This window comes from Dreissena polymorpha, chromosome 14 (genome assembly GCF_020536995.1).
Source record: "Dreissena polymorpha isolate Duluth1 chromosome 14, UMN_Dpol_1.0, whole genome shotgun sequence".
Taxonomy (NCBI): domain Eukaryota; kingdom Metazoa; phylum Mollusca; class Bivalvia; order Myida; family Dreissenidae; genus Dreissena; species Dreissena polymorpha.
This window is the reverse complement of record NC_068368.1, coordinates 4910922-4926736: the sequence shown is the minus strand read 5'-3', so window position 1 is coordinate 4926736 and position 15815 is coordinate 4910922. Positions and strand designations below refer to the sequence as shown.

Here is a 15815-nt window from a genome sequence, read left to right as displayed (position 1 = left end):
TGTACACGGTTATGTGTCACGCAACGTGAAATTTTGTCACCGATTTCCAACGTATTCAAGGATTTATCCTTATAACTTAAGATATTGACACAAACTGTAAGAAAACCTGTCTTAAATGCACTATAGATTTTTGCAAATGTATTTCAATAACTTGAGATATTTTCAAAAATAAAGTTCTTAACTGCGTGATTACATTCTGTCCAGCATATGTATCAGCCCATGAAAACCCTGTTGATTCTGCACCATGTCAATTCTTCTTAACTATTTTGATCTTGGTCAGTATTTTTTAAAATAATTTAAGTATTTTGCCTTAAAAAATGTTTAACACATGTACAGCAACATGAATAACTAGAAATAGTCACAGTAGGGATCAATATCAAAGCCAACTCCTAAGGCTGAATGTTGTTTTGTGAACATATTGCAATATCATGTAATAAAAGGGGAAAATATTGCAATTTTTACATAAAAGAATTCGCATATACGGAACTTCATCTCAACAAGAAGATTGTAATTATGCAAGCTAGATGGTGTGCAAAGAAGTGCAGAAGCATGTCATTGAAACAGTTTGTGAATATGGACAGATGGTGATTTCAAGCTTACCACCCTCTGTTTTGCAGCGTGAGTAATATTCAGATTTCTTTTTTAATAACTGCCGCATTCAGATTTCCGATTCTTAAAGCCATAATCTAGTTCTAAATCATACCAGTTCAAAATCATCCACACACTAATATACCCTCCAATCCCACTCACCTGGTTTCCATAGAAACTGCCTCCTCCAATAGCTCTGCTGGAAGTGACTTGACCCCGTAGAAAGTCTTAACCATGGCCTCAAGGTCCTGTAGTCTGTCCTCAGGTATACTGCCCTTGCTCTTCAGTAAGGCTCTATAAGTAACAGAAAACCAGCATGAGACAACAAGGAACTTAATTATTCTGAGAAGGTATGGTACACATGGTTTAACAATAGATGTAAAAGGAAAACTGTCCAAACACCAGGCAGCAAATTGATGATAATTTTCATTCACACTCAGCCAAGATAAAGACAAATTTTAATGTTGGGATGTTTACATGGAGTAGTTAAAACCAATTGACCCAGTTTCAAACTCGGCTGAGTTATTAATTGGACACATATACTTACCAAGTTTCATGACAAATGGGCAATGAATGTGGCCTTAAGATTGTTCACTTGCTTTTTCTTTAATTTGTTATAGTGACTTTGTAACTTTGACCCCATGTCACTCAGTTTCAAACTGGGAACATATAATAAATACAAATGGTCTTACCAAGTTTCATTCAGTTTGAGTAATACATTTGGGCATAATCATGTTCAATTTTTTAATTAATTTAACCAAGTGACCTAGTGTTTTACCCCATATCACCTAGTTTGAACTCGGCCAAGATATCATTGGGGCAAATGTTCTTACAAAGTTTCTTGAAGAGCGAGAAATAAATTTGGGCTGTAGATTGTTATAAATATTTGTCTTTAATGGCACGTAGTGATCTAGTTTCTGCCCCCCCCCCCTATGACTCAGTTTCAAGCTAGGCAGATAGATTCAATATTCAAACAAACCTTCATGGGTCACAAATATGGCTCCAAAACCTCTACAAGTTTTTTTTTTTCATGTGACCAAGTAATCTAGAAGTTGACAACACTTGACGCAGTTTCATACTTGGCTTCGACAAATGTTCTAATAAAGTTTTATAAAGTTTTGGCAAAGAACGTTGCCTCTCAAGCGTTCACAAGGTAAATGTTTCCAACGACACGACGGACAAAAGGCAATCACAACAGCTCACCATGTGTATGATGTGCTCAGGTAAGCTCAAAACTAGAATCCATATATATACAAATTGAGGACCAATTATATTACATTCATTGCAAGACAGTTTTCATCTAATGTCATTCTATCAACTGATTGATACAAAATATTGTTTTAATGCACTGTATCCTTTAACTGCATGATGCAACAAAACATTTTTGTTATTTCTATAACTTTTAAAATTTGATTCCCAATTCAAACAAGAGATGTGTTTGTCAGAAACACAATGTCCCCTATTGCGCCGCTTTGAAGCCATATATTTTACCTTTGACCTTGAATGATGACCTTGACCTTTCACCACTCAAAATGTGCAGCTCCATGAGATACACATGCATGGCAAATATCAAGTTGCTATCTTCAATATTGCAAAAGTTATGACCAAGGCTAAAGCTTGGACGTCGCTTTGAAGTCATATATTTGACCTTTGACCTTGAAGGATGACCTTGACCTTTCACCACTCAAAATGTGCAGCTTCATGAGATACACATGCATGCCAAATATCAAGTTGCTATCTTCAATATTGCAAAAGTTATTCATTATTGCAAAAGTTTAACCAAGGTTAAAGTTTTCCACATAATGATAAGTTTATGCCCCCCTCATTCGATACGGGGGCATAAAAAGGGAATATTTTTCATAAATTTCTAAATCAACAGTAACAACATTAACATAGTTCGCTCACCTGAGAGGAGTCGGTTCATTCAATCTTTACCAAATGTCAAACTTGACTTAGATATTGTCCAGACAAACATCCTGGTCAAGTTTCATCATTATTTCATCTGCGAGTCATGATCAATGTACCTATGAAGTTTCATGATCCTAGGCGTAAGCATTCTCGAGTTATCATCCGGAAACCATTTTTCTAAGTTGAGTCACCGTGACCTTGACAGCCATTGTGTAAATACGTTTTTTGGCACTGTGACCTTGATCTTTGACCTAGTGACCTGATAATCAATTGGGGTCATCTGCAAGTCATGATCATTATACCTATGAAGCTTCATGAACCTAGACATAAGCGTTCTTGAGTTATCATACAGAAACCATTTTACTATTTCAGGTCACCATGACCTTGACATTTGACCTAGTGACCTGAAAATCAATAGGGGTCATCTGCGAGTCACGATCATTGTACCTATGCAGTTTCATGATCCTTGGCATAAGCGTTCTTGAGTTATCATCCAGAAACCATTTTACTATTTCAGGTCACTGTGACCTTGGGGTCATCTTCGAGTCATGATCAATGTATCTATGAAGTTTCATGATCCTAGGCATAAGCGTTCTTGAGTTATCATCTGGAAACCATTTTACTATTTTGGGTCACCGTGACCTTGACCTTTGACCTAGTGACCTGAAAATCAATAGGGGTCATCTGCGAGTCATGATCAATGTACCTATGAAGTTTCATGATCCTAGGCCTAAGCGTTCTTGAGTTATCATCCGGAAACCATTATCTATTTATGATCATCGTGACCTTGACCCTCGACCTAGTGACCTGAAAATCAAAAGGGGTTATCTGCGAGTCATGATCAATGTATCTATGAAGTTTCATGATCCTAGGCATAAGCGTTCATGAGTTATCATCCGGAAACCATTTTACTGCTTTGGGTCACTGTGACCTTGACCTTTGACCTAGTGACCTGAAAATCAATGGGGGTCATCTGCGAGTCATGATCAATTTATCTATGAAGTTTCATAATCCTAGGCATAAGCGTTCTTGAGTTATCATCCGGAAACCATTTTACTATTTCGGGTCATCGTGACCTTGACATTTGACCAAGTGACCTGAAAATCAATAGGGGTCATCTGTGAGTCATGATCAATGTACCTATAAAGTTTCATGAACCTTGGCATAAGCGCTCTTGAGTTATCATCCGGAAACCATCTGGTGGACGGACGGATCGACATGAGCAAAACAATATACCCCCTCTTCTTCGAAAGGGGGGGGGGGGGGCATAATGAGAAAACTGCCCCCCTCCCAGCAGCCATGTTATTCAACTGACCGCAACCATTTTTGAACTCAACTCTTGTATCAAGGAAACAAATGTTCTAAGCAAATTTCATGAAAATTGGGCCAAAAATGTGACTTCTACTGTGTTCACATGTTTTCACTATATACATATAGAGAAAAATGCCCCGCCCACTGGCGGCCATGTTTTTTCACCGATCCTGACCATTTTCAAACTCGTCCGAGATTTCAATAAAACCAATGTTTTGACCAACTTTCATGATGATTGGGCAAAAATTGTGAATTCTAGAGTGTTTACAAGGTTTCTCTATAGCCAAATAGGGAAAACTTCCACTATATACATATAGAGAAATTTCATGAAAATTGGGCCAAAAATGTGACTTCTACTGTGTTCACATGTTTTCACTATATACATATAGAGAAAAATGCCCCGCCCACTGGCGGCCATGTTTTTTCACCGATCTCGACCGTTTTCGAACTCGTCCGAGACATCAATTGAACCAATGTTTTGACCAACTTTCATGATGATTGGGCAAAAATTGTGACTTCTAGAGTGTTTACAAGGTTTCTCTATAGCCAAATAAGGAAAACTGCCCCGCCCACTGGCGGCCATGTTTTTTAACGGATCGGAACCACTTTTTAACTCAACCAAGATATCATTAAGACAAACATTTTGACAAAGAAACATGAAGATTGGGCATGAAATGTGACTTCTACAGTGTTAACAAGGTTTTTCTTCTTTTTTACCTTGTGACCTAGTTTTAAACCCGGCACAACCCAGTTTCGAACTTGGCCGAGATTTCATTGGGACAAAGCTTGTGACCAAGTTTCATAAAGATGGGACAAAAAATGTGGCCTCTAGAGTGTTTACGAGCAAATGTTAACGGACGGAAGGACATACGACGGACAAAGACCGGTCACAAAAGCTCACCTGAGCAATCAGATGAGCTTAAAATCTATTCATCCTAGTAATTCCTAATGTTATTACTTGCATGATAATAAAATAGCAAATGAAAGCATTACCATCCTTGCTTAAAGATTTTATCTCTTTCATCCCTTTGCCACTTAGATACGTATTTTGACACATTTGTAGTCCCTTAGAAAGTTACATTAAATTCAAGACCTTCCTAACTAGATTCAAGTTTTACAGGCTTCATTTCCAACCCTTAGATACTGATGAGAAGCAAACAGCATAAAACCTGAACAGTGAGCGAGTTACTCGCAGGCTGTTTTGGTTGTATGCTGTTTGCACACAGCCATTATAACTTTGCTTCTGAGTAGGAAAGGGTAAAATAAATCAGTCTGCTCTAGATTTTTAACTTGGGCAATCTCATTAAACATACTTGGCAGCTGAAACAACTTTTGCAAGATCCCCATCCAGACGTCTTTTGGAGTCTTTCCCCGAGTCTAAAGGGGCATCACACTCTGCGACCAAACGCTGCCTTACAGCTGTCTCATAGTCGGCACATCTCAGGTGGCATTGGATACAAAGTAGGAGTACATCATGGGATGAGTGGTTCTTTAGAATTGGAGGAAAGTATCTATAAAAGAAATAGATACATTTTGTTGGTTCTCAATTTTGATTTTGTCTTATTTGTGAACATTCAGGAAATTCAGAGGAAAACAAGCGCTGTTTGTAAAACATGCATGCCCCCCATATGTGCTGTCCGTTGTTGTGGCAGCCATTGTGTGAATACGATTTTTGTCACTGTGACCTTGACCTTTGACCAAGTGACCTGAAAATCAATAGGGGTCATCTGCGGGTCACGATCAATGTACCTATGAAGTGTCATGATCCTAGGCAAAAGCGTTCTTGAGTTATCATCCGAAAACCATTTTACTATTTCGGGTCACCGTGACCTTGACCTTTGACCAAATGACCTCAAAATCAATAGGGGTCATCGGCGAGTCATGATCAATCTACCCATGAAGTTTCATGATCCTAGGCGTATGCGTTCTTGAGTTATCATCCGTAAACCATTTTACTATTTCGGGTCACCGTGACCTTGACCTTTGACCTAGTGACCTCAAAATCAATAGGGGTCATCTGCAAGTCATGATCAATCTACCCATGAAGTTTTATGACCCTAGGCTTATGCCTTCTTGAGTTATCATTCAAAAACCATTTTACTATTGCTGGTCACCGTGACCTTGACCTTTGACCTAGTGACCCCAAAATCAATAGGGGTCATCTGCGAGTCATGATCAATGTACCTATGAAGTTTCATGATCCTAGGCCCAAGCGTTCTTGAGTTATCGTCTGACAACCACCTGGTGGACGGACCGACAGACGGACCGACATGAGCAAAGCAATATACCCCCTCTTCTTCGAAGGGAGGCATAATGAACTACCAATTACAAATAGGATTAAAATGAAAATTATGGATTCTCCATGGGCTAATGTGTTTTGTCACTGTGTAAGTTGATTTAAAACATGAGAATAAGAAAATGAGAAAATTACTATAAAAGATAGATTGACCACAATAACCAAAAATATGCATAAGATGCCTTGGTAGGGAAATGTAATTGAAATGGCTTATAAGTTCCAAAGATCTTGTACAGCAAGTAAAGACGGCATAATTTCAAAATAAAAAGTTCCTATGGAAATCATTGGAATACATTTGCTTGACCACCATTAAAAGTACACTTTTAAAACAGTTTCAGCAATGGTGGACCTCAAATTACTGATTTTCGTTGAAAAACATTAAAGTTCTTTAGAAATGTCCTATTTGTAAAAACATGTTATAACTTCAAAAGCAAAAATCAGAAAAATCAAAAGAAAAACTACCTGACAATATTTAGACCATCCGCTTATACAGATAATGTATATACAGTTTTATCAAATGATTGGTTCTTATGCAAAATGCTAATGACTCATTACACACTTTTATTTCCAACAGCAATAACTCTTTCAATAAGAGCTGTCCCAAGACAGCAAGCTTTACTATTCTTTTGCTTTAAAAGTATAATGTTACCAGATATAACGACCATAAAGACATATTTGTTTTTAAATATTTGCAGTAGTAATATATATTTAGTTTATATAGCATATTTTATTTACCAAAGAATAATTTATTTTCTTTAATATTCTATTTTTTTAACAAAACAATTGCACTTTTAACCTTATTTATATAACAACACGATAACTCATTTGAACCTTGAAAATTCCTTTTATTCTTCATTTATAATACACCTACTAAGGAATGTGTCAGATTTTCGAAAAACAATTACCTGGCGGTACATACCCATCAAATATCTGTCCTAGAGCACATAACATAATTATCATCTATAAGTATTGGAATCAAACTACCATTTGTCCACAAAATGAGGCACTGTTGTTTAAACAAAACATATGAGAAAATGTGCCTTAAGTTATGGAGAGTACAACTATTTATAAATATTACAAAAACACATACTTCCTGTATTCCTGAGGCACGACCAGTTTGCGCACATAGTCCTCATGTGATCCACACACAACACACGTGTTTTCCTTCTCCTGTAGGTAGTAGTCTTGCCTCGATGCTGGACGATTCTTTGGCTCGAAGCGCAACTTCACTGTGAAAGGATCGTCACTCACTTTGTCTGGCAACATTATATGTAACATGTTTTGTTAACATTTATTCAGAAAAAATTTGAGTCGTACAGCCAGTACTTTAGGTATGTTTGCCAAAGAACATATATACATTTATTTAGCTTTGCTTTGATACAATATAAGGACACATAAATACTTTGGGGCAGTTAGAAAATTGCTTGATATTTAAGACTAGACCTATCATTACAGGTGATGTAAAGCCCTTGATGCCTTTTGACACAAATAGCAGCTTTATTTAAAGACGGAGATGCATTATTTTGACAATTGACCTTAAAGTATGACCTTGTCTTGCAATCCAGATCTTATTGAATTATATTCAGTTTCTGCTTGAGATCCAGGTATGAAAAAACATCTAATAACATTTTTTACCTCTAAGTTTGACCTTAACTTTCAATGCTAGTCATACGTTTCATGTGCATGACAAATTGCTTTGTTTTTTTTCAAATGTGTCCCAAATTATTTTAAATTCCAGAAGCGCGAGCTGAAACAAGCCTTATAGTGCCAATAAAATGTTGTGAAAATACCTGGGTTTTGCAAATCCTAAGGCTCTTTTATACAGGTTACTGAGGTTACATTTCAGCAAGGGTATTTCAAAATTATGAGCTTTTTTCACAATTTAAGGAATATGACCAATACTTGTAAAATTATGAATTTTAAAATAAATTCATGTTATTTTAAGAAAACAATTTTTTTAGATAAAATGTGAAGATTTAAATATAACACTACATACAAATTTAATATTCTGAATAAAAACAACTCAGTAAAATGGTTGTTAAATCTTCAAAAGACAAAAAGTCCAACATAATAATAAGCCAACATTCCAATATCTTAAACTATAAAGTGGGAATTTAAGGACTAGATGAGGGAAAAACAGATACTTTTTGGCATCAGAATATGACCCAACATTGCTATCACCAGAGACGTAGACAACATCTACGTCCCTGCTATCACATCAGCCAACAAAAGCCCTGCAATTGCTTAATGGGGATAAGGTTTGGGACATGGTCAAACTAACAGATGGACCAACAGATAGACAACCGCCACAAAGTACTTCATACATAGCCCCCCACCCCCACCCCCACACACACTAACTTTGATTTGAGATATAATAAAGAATATTATCTTTCCAACAATGCATACTTTAATTAAAAGTTGAATGTGCATGAAATATAAAACTAAGTGTTGTACACACTAATGCAAAATTAAATCCATAAATTAATCCTTTCCCACATAAGAAGCAAAGTGAAAACGGCTTTTGCAACCAGCATAACACCGGAACAGCCTGCGAGTAACTCATAGTCTGTTCAGGTTTAATGCTGTTTGCTGCTCATCAGTATCTAAGGGTTGGAAATGAGAAACTACAAAGGCGTGATAATACGTATGTAAGTGGTTAAGGGTTAAGGGGTTTAGTACATTACATGGCTAGTTTTACCTCCCAACTCTTTGTCTATGTACCACTGTGCTTTCCTGATATCACAAAGTGTGAGACATTCTCCATCTGGGGCCAGCAGCTTGCAATTGTAGTACAGGGGTCGCTGGCGTGTCATGAATGCTTTCGTATTCTTGCTACTTTTGTGACTTTGAAGAGAGGAAAATGATGTGGGAGACATAACCTAAAATGAACATTTTTGTCATTTTTATTGTTCTACTGCAGTGCTAATTAAATCTTGCACAAAACGAAAAAAGATGAGGTCTAAGAGGAAAAAAACTGATACATATTGATTGTACGATTGTATGGAGACTTCTTTTATTTAGTTAATTTGCATTATTTGAGAAAACAATGAAATTCCCTTTTGAAATTCATCAAATCCTTTTCCATTTGATTGTAGGGCTACTGCATCCAGACAATCAGCTCCCTGCCTTTTTTTCATTCCCGGACATTTGGCACCTCGTAAATTTGTTGACCAGGACAATTGTCATTTGATTTAATTGTTCACCCAGACAATCTGCACCAAATTATAGGCTATGAAACATGTAATGTTTCCCACATAAAGACATTTGACTTGATTTGACTGCGAAAATAACGACATGTAGTTGTTGTAACACAACCTTCGCACACCCTTATGTATCCTGGTGAATTCCATTATTTTTTATGAAATAAATCCATTTTCTTTCTTTTATTAACACTAATTTTCTTTTGTAGTTTGTTTTTCGGAAAAAAAATCATAATTCAAGGAAATGTTTTAATTATCTTTGATAATATTTGTTTATATACTATGTACTTGTTTGCGAGTGTTTTCAAACCAATTAGCATATAAGCTTAATCAGTGCATGCTTAAATTAGCTTGAGAATATAACTGTTGACAGGATTTGAACTCGATTTATAAATCATCTCTTTTACCAAACCAATTAGCGGATTAAATTAATCAGTCCAAAAAAGTGTTGAAGAGTTTTATCTATTGCCTTTAATCTGTAGCCAATCGTCTGGATGGATAATTAAATCGGGGGCCAATTTTGACGTGGTTGACAAATTAACAAGGTGCTGATTGTCCGGAAATGCAAAGTAAGGCAGGGAGCCGCTTGTCTGGGTCCGTTTGTCGGGATACCTTTCCATTCACTTATCAACAAAGTTCAAAGTTTGATTTGGTTTAAAGAATAATATATAATAAGAAATTTGAACTAGATCATTAGAAGTATCAGGAATTGAATTCCTTTCATTAAAATGACACATCTTACACTGCCACTATCATCAAGGTATTCATCATCTTCCGAGCTGCTGCACATGACTTCAGCCATTACCCTACCAGCAGTTTTCCCCTTGTATGTAACATCTGTGATTCCTAAAAAAATAAATACCATACCATAATAATTGGTCCTAGTCATCAAACAAGAGGGCCATGATGGCCCTGAATTGCTCACCTGACTAACCAAATACAATCACAACCCAGATTTCATCAAGATAAACATTCTGACCAAATTTCATAAAGATCGGATGAAAACTGTGACCTCTATTGTCTACACAAGGTTTTTCTATTATTTGACCAAGTGACCTAGTTTTTGACCCCAAGTGACTCTAATACAATTCCAACCCAGATTTCATCAAGATAAACATTCTGATCAAATTTTATGAAGATTGGATGAAAACTCTGTGACCTCTATTGTCTACACAAAGTTTTTCTATTTTTTGACCTAGTGACCTAGTTTTTGACCCCAGATGACCCAAATACAATCCCAACCCAGATTTCATCAAGATAATTCTTACCAAATTTCATAAAGATTGGATGAAAACTGTGACCACTATTGTCTATACAAGGTTTTTCTATTATTGGACCTAGTGACCTAGTTTTTGACCTAGAGACCTAGTTTTTGACTTCAGATGACCCAAATACAATCCCAACCCATATTTCATCAAGATAAACATTCTGACCAAATTTCATAAAGATTGGATGAAAACTGTGACCTCTACTGTCTACACAAACAAATTGTTGACGGTTTTTTCTATTATTTGACCTAGTGACCTAGTTTTTGACCTAAGATGACCCAAATACATTCCCAACCCAGATTTCATCAAGATAAACATTCTGACCAAATTTAATAAAGATTGGATGAAAACTGCAACCTCTATTTTCTACACAAGGTTTTTCTATTATTTGACCTAGTTGATGAAAACTGGGACTTCTACTGTCTACACAAGGTTTTTCTATTATTTGACCTAGTGACCTAGTTTTTGACCCCAGATGACACAAATAGAATCCCAACCCAGATTTCATCAAAATAAACATTCTGACCTAATTTCATAAAGATTGGATGACAACTGCGACCTCTATTGTCTACACAAGGTTTTTTTATTATTTGACCTAGTTTTTGACCCCAGATGACCCAAATACAATCCCAACCCAGATTTCATCAAGATAAACATTCTGACCAAATTTCATAAAATTGGATGAAAACAGTGACCACTTCTGTCTACACAAACAAATTGTTTACGGACGCACACACGCACGCACACACAACGGACGCCGGACATCACACGGTCACATAAGCTCACCATGTCACTTCGTGACAGGTGAGCTAAAAAGAACTTTGGTCAAGAAAGCCGGAGTTTGTATAATTCTAATTCAATAACTTACATGTATGAGTAAGAACATGATACAAATAGAATATTGTTTGATTTCTTTTGATCTTCAATTTAAATTCACAAGAGATTAACATTGTTTACTAGAAGAAAAAAATGAATAAATACATTGATTATCTCATGAAATCAACTTTAATTTTATGCATTTTTTACATTATTATGGGCTTCACTGTAATTTTTACAAGAATTATTAAGTCCTGACAGGAACACATTGACATCTTTTCACAATTTTTGAAATCAGCATTGTTGACTGGAGATGCTCATTGGTAAAAGCATGCTCTTGATATCAAGTGGAAATAAAGACAATGTTAAAAGCCCCTGTGACCTTGACCTAGGCATTGACCTAAAAATTAACAGGTGTATTTCCTGCGGCCTTTCCTTTGTAATCATAGGAAAAGCATTATCTACATCAGAGACTATTACTTCTCTGTCTAGATATAGTAAAAAACTAACTGTCTATGGACTGACTGACATCTGACAATCACTGGCAGTATTAATTTTCCACCATTTTGGGAATGGGAACAGGTCCTTTTGGATTTGTACAATTCACATCATTTTGACTAAATTTGGGATATTAGTGTTTTCATTGTTTTTGGCTAAAAAATACTTAAAAATTTATAACAAAAGTGATTTAAATATGACATTTATTAAGGTTTAACTTAAAGAAAGAACTGGATAGAAGATTAACTAAATGTTGTGACTAATAAAACAACAAGAAACAAGACTATTGGCAAGCAATATGGTCCCCTTCCGGTTAAACTCCACCATTTTCAGCAATATTTCTAATCTATTTGTTGCCATAGCAACCAGAATTCTTAATGTAAGAACAAAATGAAATGACATTGATAATCTCCATATTGCCGTCTATCCATGTTTCAAATTTCATGAAAAAATATAAAAAACTTTTAAAGTTATCGCAGGATCTACCATTTTCAGCAATATTTCTAGTCTATTTGTTGCCATAGCAACCAGAATTCTTGACGTAGGAACAAAATGAAATGACGTGCATAATCTCCATATATTGCCATCTGTCCATGTTTCAAGTTTCATAAAAAAATATGAACAACTTTTAAAGTTATTGCAGGATCAAGAAAAGTGTTACAGACTCACACACAGAGCACAAACCATAAGTCCCCTCCGGTTTATATAGATATATAATAATATATATAAATATATATATATATATATATATATATATATATATATATATATATATATATATATATATACATATCTTTGGAAACCTTCCATCATAAGGAATGTTTAGGTCCCCTTTAGGAAAAATATATTTTAATGTAACTGATTGATGCCTCCTGATCATGGATCTTGTCAATTTAACGGTCAACTGAAGAAACAAGAACAAGAAAAAGGGGCATTTATGGTTACCTGGTACTTAATGTATTAAAGATCAATGGACCAGTAGAACCTAAACATAATGTCATTGACATTGGCTCATAGGTTTAAAATATCATGTAATGAAAATTTCAGAATTTTAATAAAATCAATAACTCCCTGATAAATCTCTGTAAATGTTCCATCAATTAAGATCATACATGTATGAGATCTGGCTAGGAAACAACTCTTAATGCAAAGAGAAATACTTCGCATAAATGAAGCAGAGTGACCTGATGATACATGTAAGCACATTTTCACTCCATAAGGACACTACATATACAGTTTTATCAAATTTGGTTATTAAGTTCAGGACTGAGGTGCGATCAAACAAACAGACAGACAGACAGACAGACATCAAGTCACTTGGAACCTATTTTCTGGAAAATCAGTCTCAAGCCATATAATTAATTTGCCAATTTTTATTACATGATTCATTTCATCACAATTAGATTTCGGACAGACTGACAAGAGGCGTCTATATGCTTCTCCCATTAATAGGGAGACATAATAAAAAGCACATCTGAGGAATCCCAGATCAAAATTTGCAAACTGGATGATGCTTATTGCAACCACTGCTTGTATAAATACTTAAATAGTGCAACTTTGAACTGCTTAGTTAGGCTCATTGTCGACCTGAAATGGCTTGAAGTCATCCGGGGGTGACTAGAAGCTGATTCACCCTAGGGTGACTTCAAGCCAATTCATGTCACCCTGGGGTGACTTCAAGCCAATTCATGTCACTCTGGGGTGACTTCAAGCCAATTCATGTCACCCTGGGGTGACTTCAAGCCAATTCATGTCACCCTGGGGTGACTTCAAGCCAATTCATGTCACCCTGGGGTGACTTCAAGCCAATTCATGTCACCCTGGGGTGACTTCAAGCCAATTCATGTCACCCTCGGGTGACTTCAAGCCAATTCATGTCACCCTGGGGTGACTTCAAGCCAATTCATGTCACCCTGGGGTGACTTCAAGCCTATTCATGTCACCCTGGGGTGACTTCAAGCCAATTCATGTCACCCTGGGGTGACTTCAAGCCAATTCATGTCACCCTGGGGTGACTTCAAGCCAATTCATGTCAGCCTGGGGTGACTTCAAGCCAATTCATGTCACCCTGGGGTGACTTCAAGCCAATTCATGTCACCCTGGGGTGACTTCAAGCCAATTCATGTCACCCTGGGGTGACTTCAAGCCAATTCATGTCACCCTGGGGTGACTTCAAGCCAATTCATGTCACCCTGGGGTGACTTCAAGCCAATTCATGTCACCCTGGGGTGACATGAACCCGATTCTAGTCATCCTGAGGTGACTAGCGTCTGCTTGAAGTCACCCCAAGGTGACATGAATCGGCTTCTAGTCGTCCCGGGTGACTTGTGGGCCATTTCAGGTCGACAATGACCCAATGAGCCTTAGATAGCTATACGGTGAGGGGGGGGGGGGCCCACAAAATAATTAATCAATTTTCACATGTATAAAACTTCAGTTGGTACTTAACATGATCTCTATCATCTCATATAAACGTGGATATGTCTAAAACTGGCCCAATCACATATGAATACTAATGGCTTCATTATTTTGAGAAACAGTGAAAAACAGAAATACCTATGAAATAAATTGGTGTTATGAAAAAAATAAATAAGTAAAGGTTTCAAATTCCTTTCATTACCTTGGCATAAAGCTCTAGCCTTATTCCAGAATTCTTCCCTTGATATGCAAACGTCTTGACCAAAGTACCTCGAGTCTTTAACTGACCTCCCAGTCACTTTTAGCGCCACAAGTTGTAAGAATATATCCATGCCAAACAGGGCATCATCTGCAGCATAGTCTATCTGAAAATGTTATACAACACTGTATAAATTAGTGTCTATCTTTAACTATAGTAAGTAAAGCTTAAACAGGAATATCATTATAAACCTTAACTATAATTATTTGACAGATCTGCCAAAAAGGGGACCTTTGAGATCCTTAAACGATCACTTCATAAAGTATATCTCAGTGATTTATGACTTGATAACCCTGCTTTGGGGCTACATTTGATGGCATGGCATAGCTTGAACATGTCTATTTTTATTCAAGTCTATATAAATCATTTAAAATCACCACACAGGTGTGTACAATTTTAACCCCAGAGGCAAAATGTGAACAGACCCCCACTATTTGATTTTACATACAAATATTACATTTTTGTATTTTGTCCTTGTAGAGATGACCAATGTTGATATTAATTTGGTATTCGAGTCAACATACAAATGTGACAGCTGGGGCAATGTTTAACAACAAACAGCATAGTTTGGACCAAACTTTGTTGAAGGCCACTTTCTGACGTTACATACTAAATATCATGGATATAGGCCTTGTTGTCAAAATTTATTTTTCTAGGTGTCCTTATTGAAAATGTGACTCATGGGACAAGGTCAGCTTTGATCCAAGGGGCATTATTGAACAAAATTCACAGAAGACCTCTCGCAGATGTTACATTCAAAATATGAGAGAAAATTGGCTTTTTTTGTTTCAGACAAGAAGTTTCTATTGTAGTTTATGTAAAACTGTTGACCATGGGTCCGGGCACTTTTGACCCCAAGGGCATGGATTGAACAAACTTAAAAGGACCTCTAAATGATGGAACATTCCAAATCTAAAAGCCTTGTACTTTGCCACTTTTAAATAAGTTTGTACAAGTTTTCCTTAAATTTAATAGTGTACATAAAACTGGTGGCCTCTGAGCGTGGCCGCTTTTTGATCCACAAACATGATTTGAGCAAATTAAAAATAATAGTAGAGGACCAAACCTAAATTACATAACAAAAACAAGAGCTGTCAGAGGACAGCGCGCTCGACTATTCGAGTGCTTGACAGTATAACGTTAGCCATCATGGAAAGGGGGGTATAATGTGGGTGTGTGGTCATTTAATAGATGATCTTTCAAAATAAGAAAAACAAGAAAAACATTTTTTTTTTTGGGGGGGGGGGGGGATT

General features: G+C 36.5%; 1 protein-coding gene across 2 annotated transcripts in view; it reads right to left on the bottom strand.

Moving 5' to 3' along the window:
- Positions 1–15815, bottom strand: part of LOC127857899 (exonuclease 3'-5' domain-containing protein 2-like) — a 30944-nt gene that overhangs the window by 3256 nt on the left and 11873 nt on the right. For both annotated transcript variants that reach the window (XM_052394624.1, XM_052394626.1), the window contains 6 exons: positions 14506–14668; positions 10046–10149; positions 8802–8982; positions 7194–7359; positions 5121–5318; positions 751–882 (listed from right to left, as the gene is read on the bottom strand). In XM_052394624.1, the coding sequence (XP_052250584.1) occupies positions 751–882; positions 5121–5318; positions 7194–7359; positions 8802–8982; positions 10046–10149; positions 14506–14668 (944 nt within the window). The remainder of the gene's footprint in view (positions 1–750; positions 883–5120; positions 5319–7193; positions 7360–8801; positions 8983–10045; positions 10150–14505; positions 14669–15815) is intronic.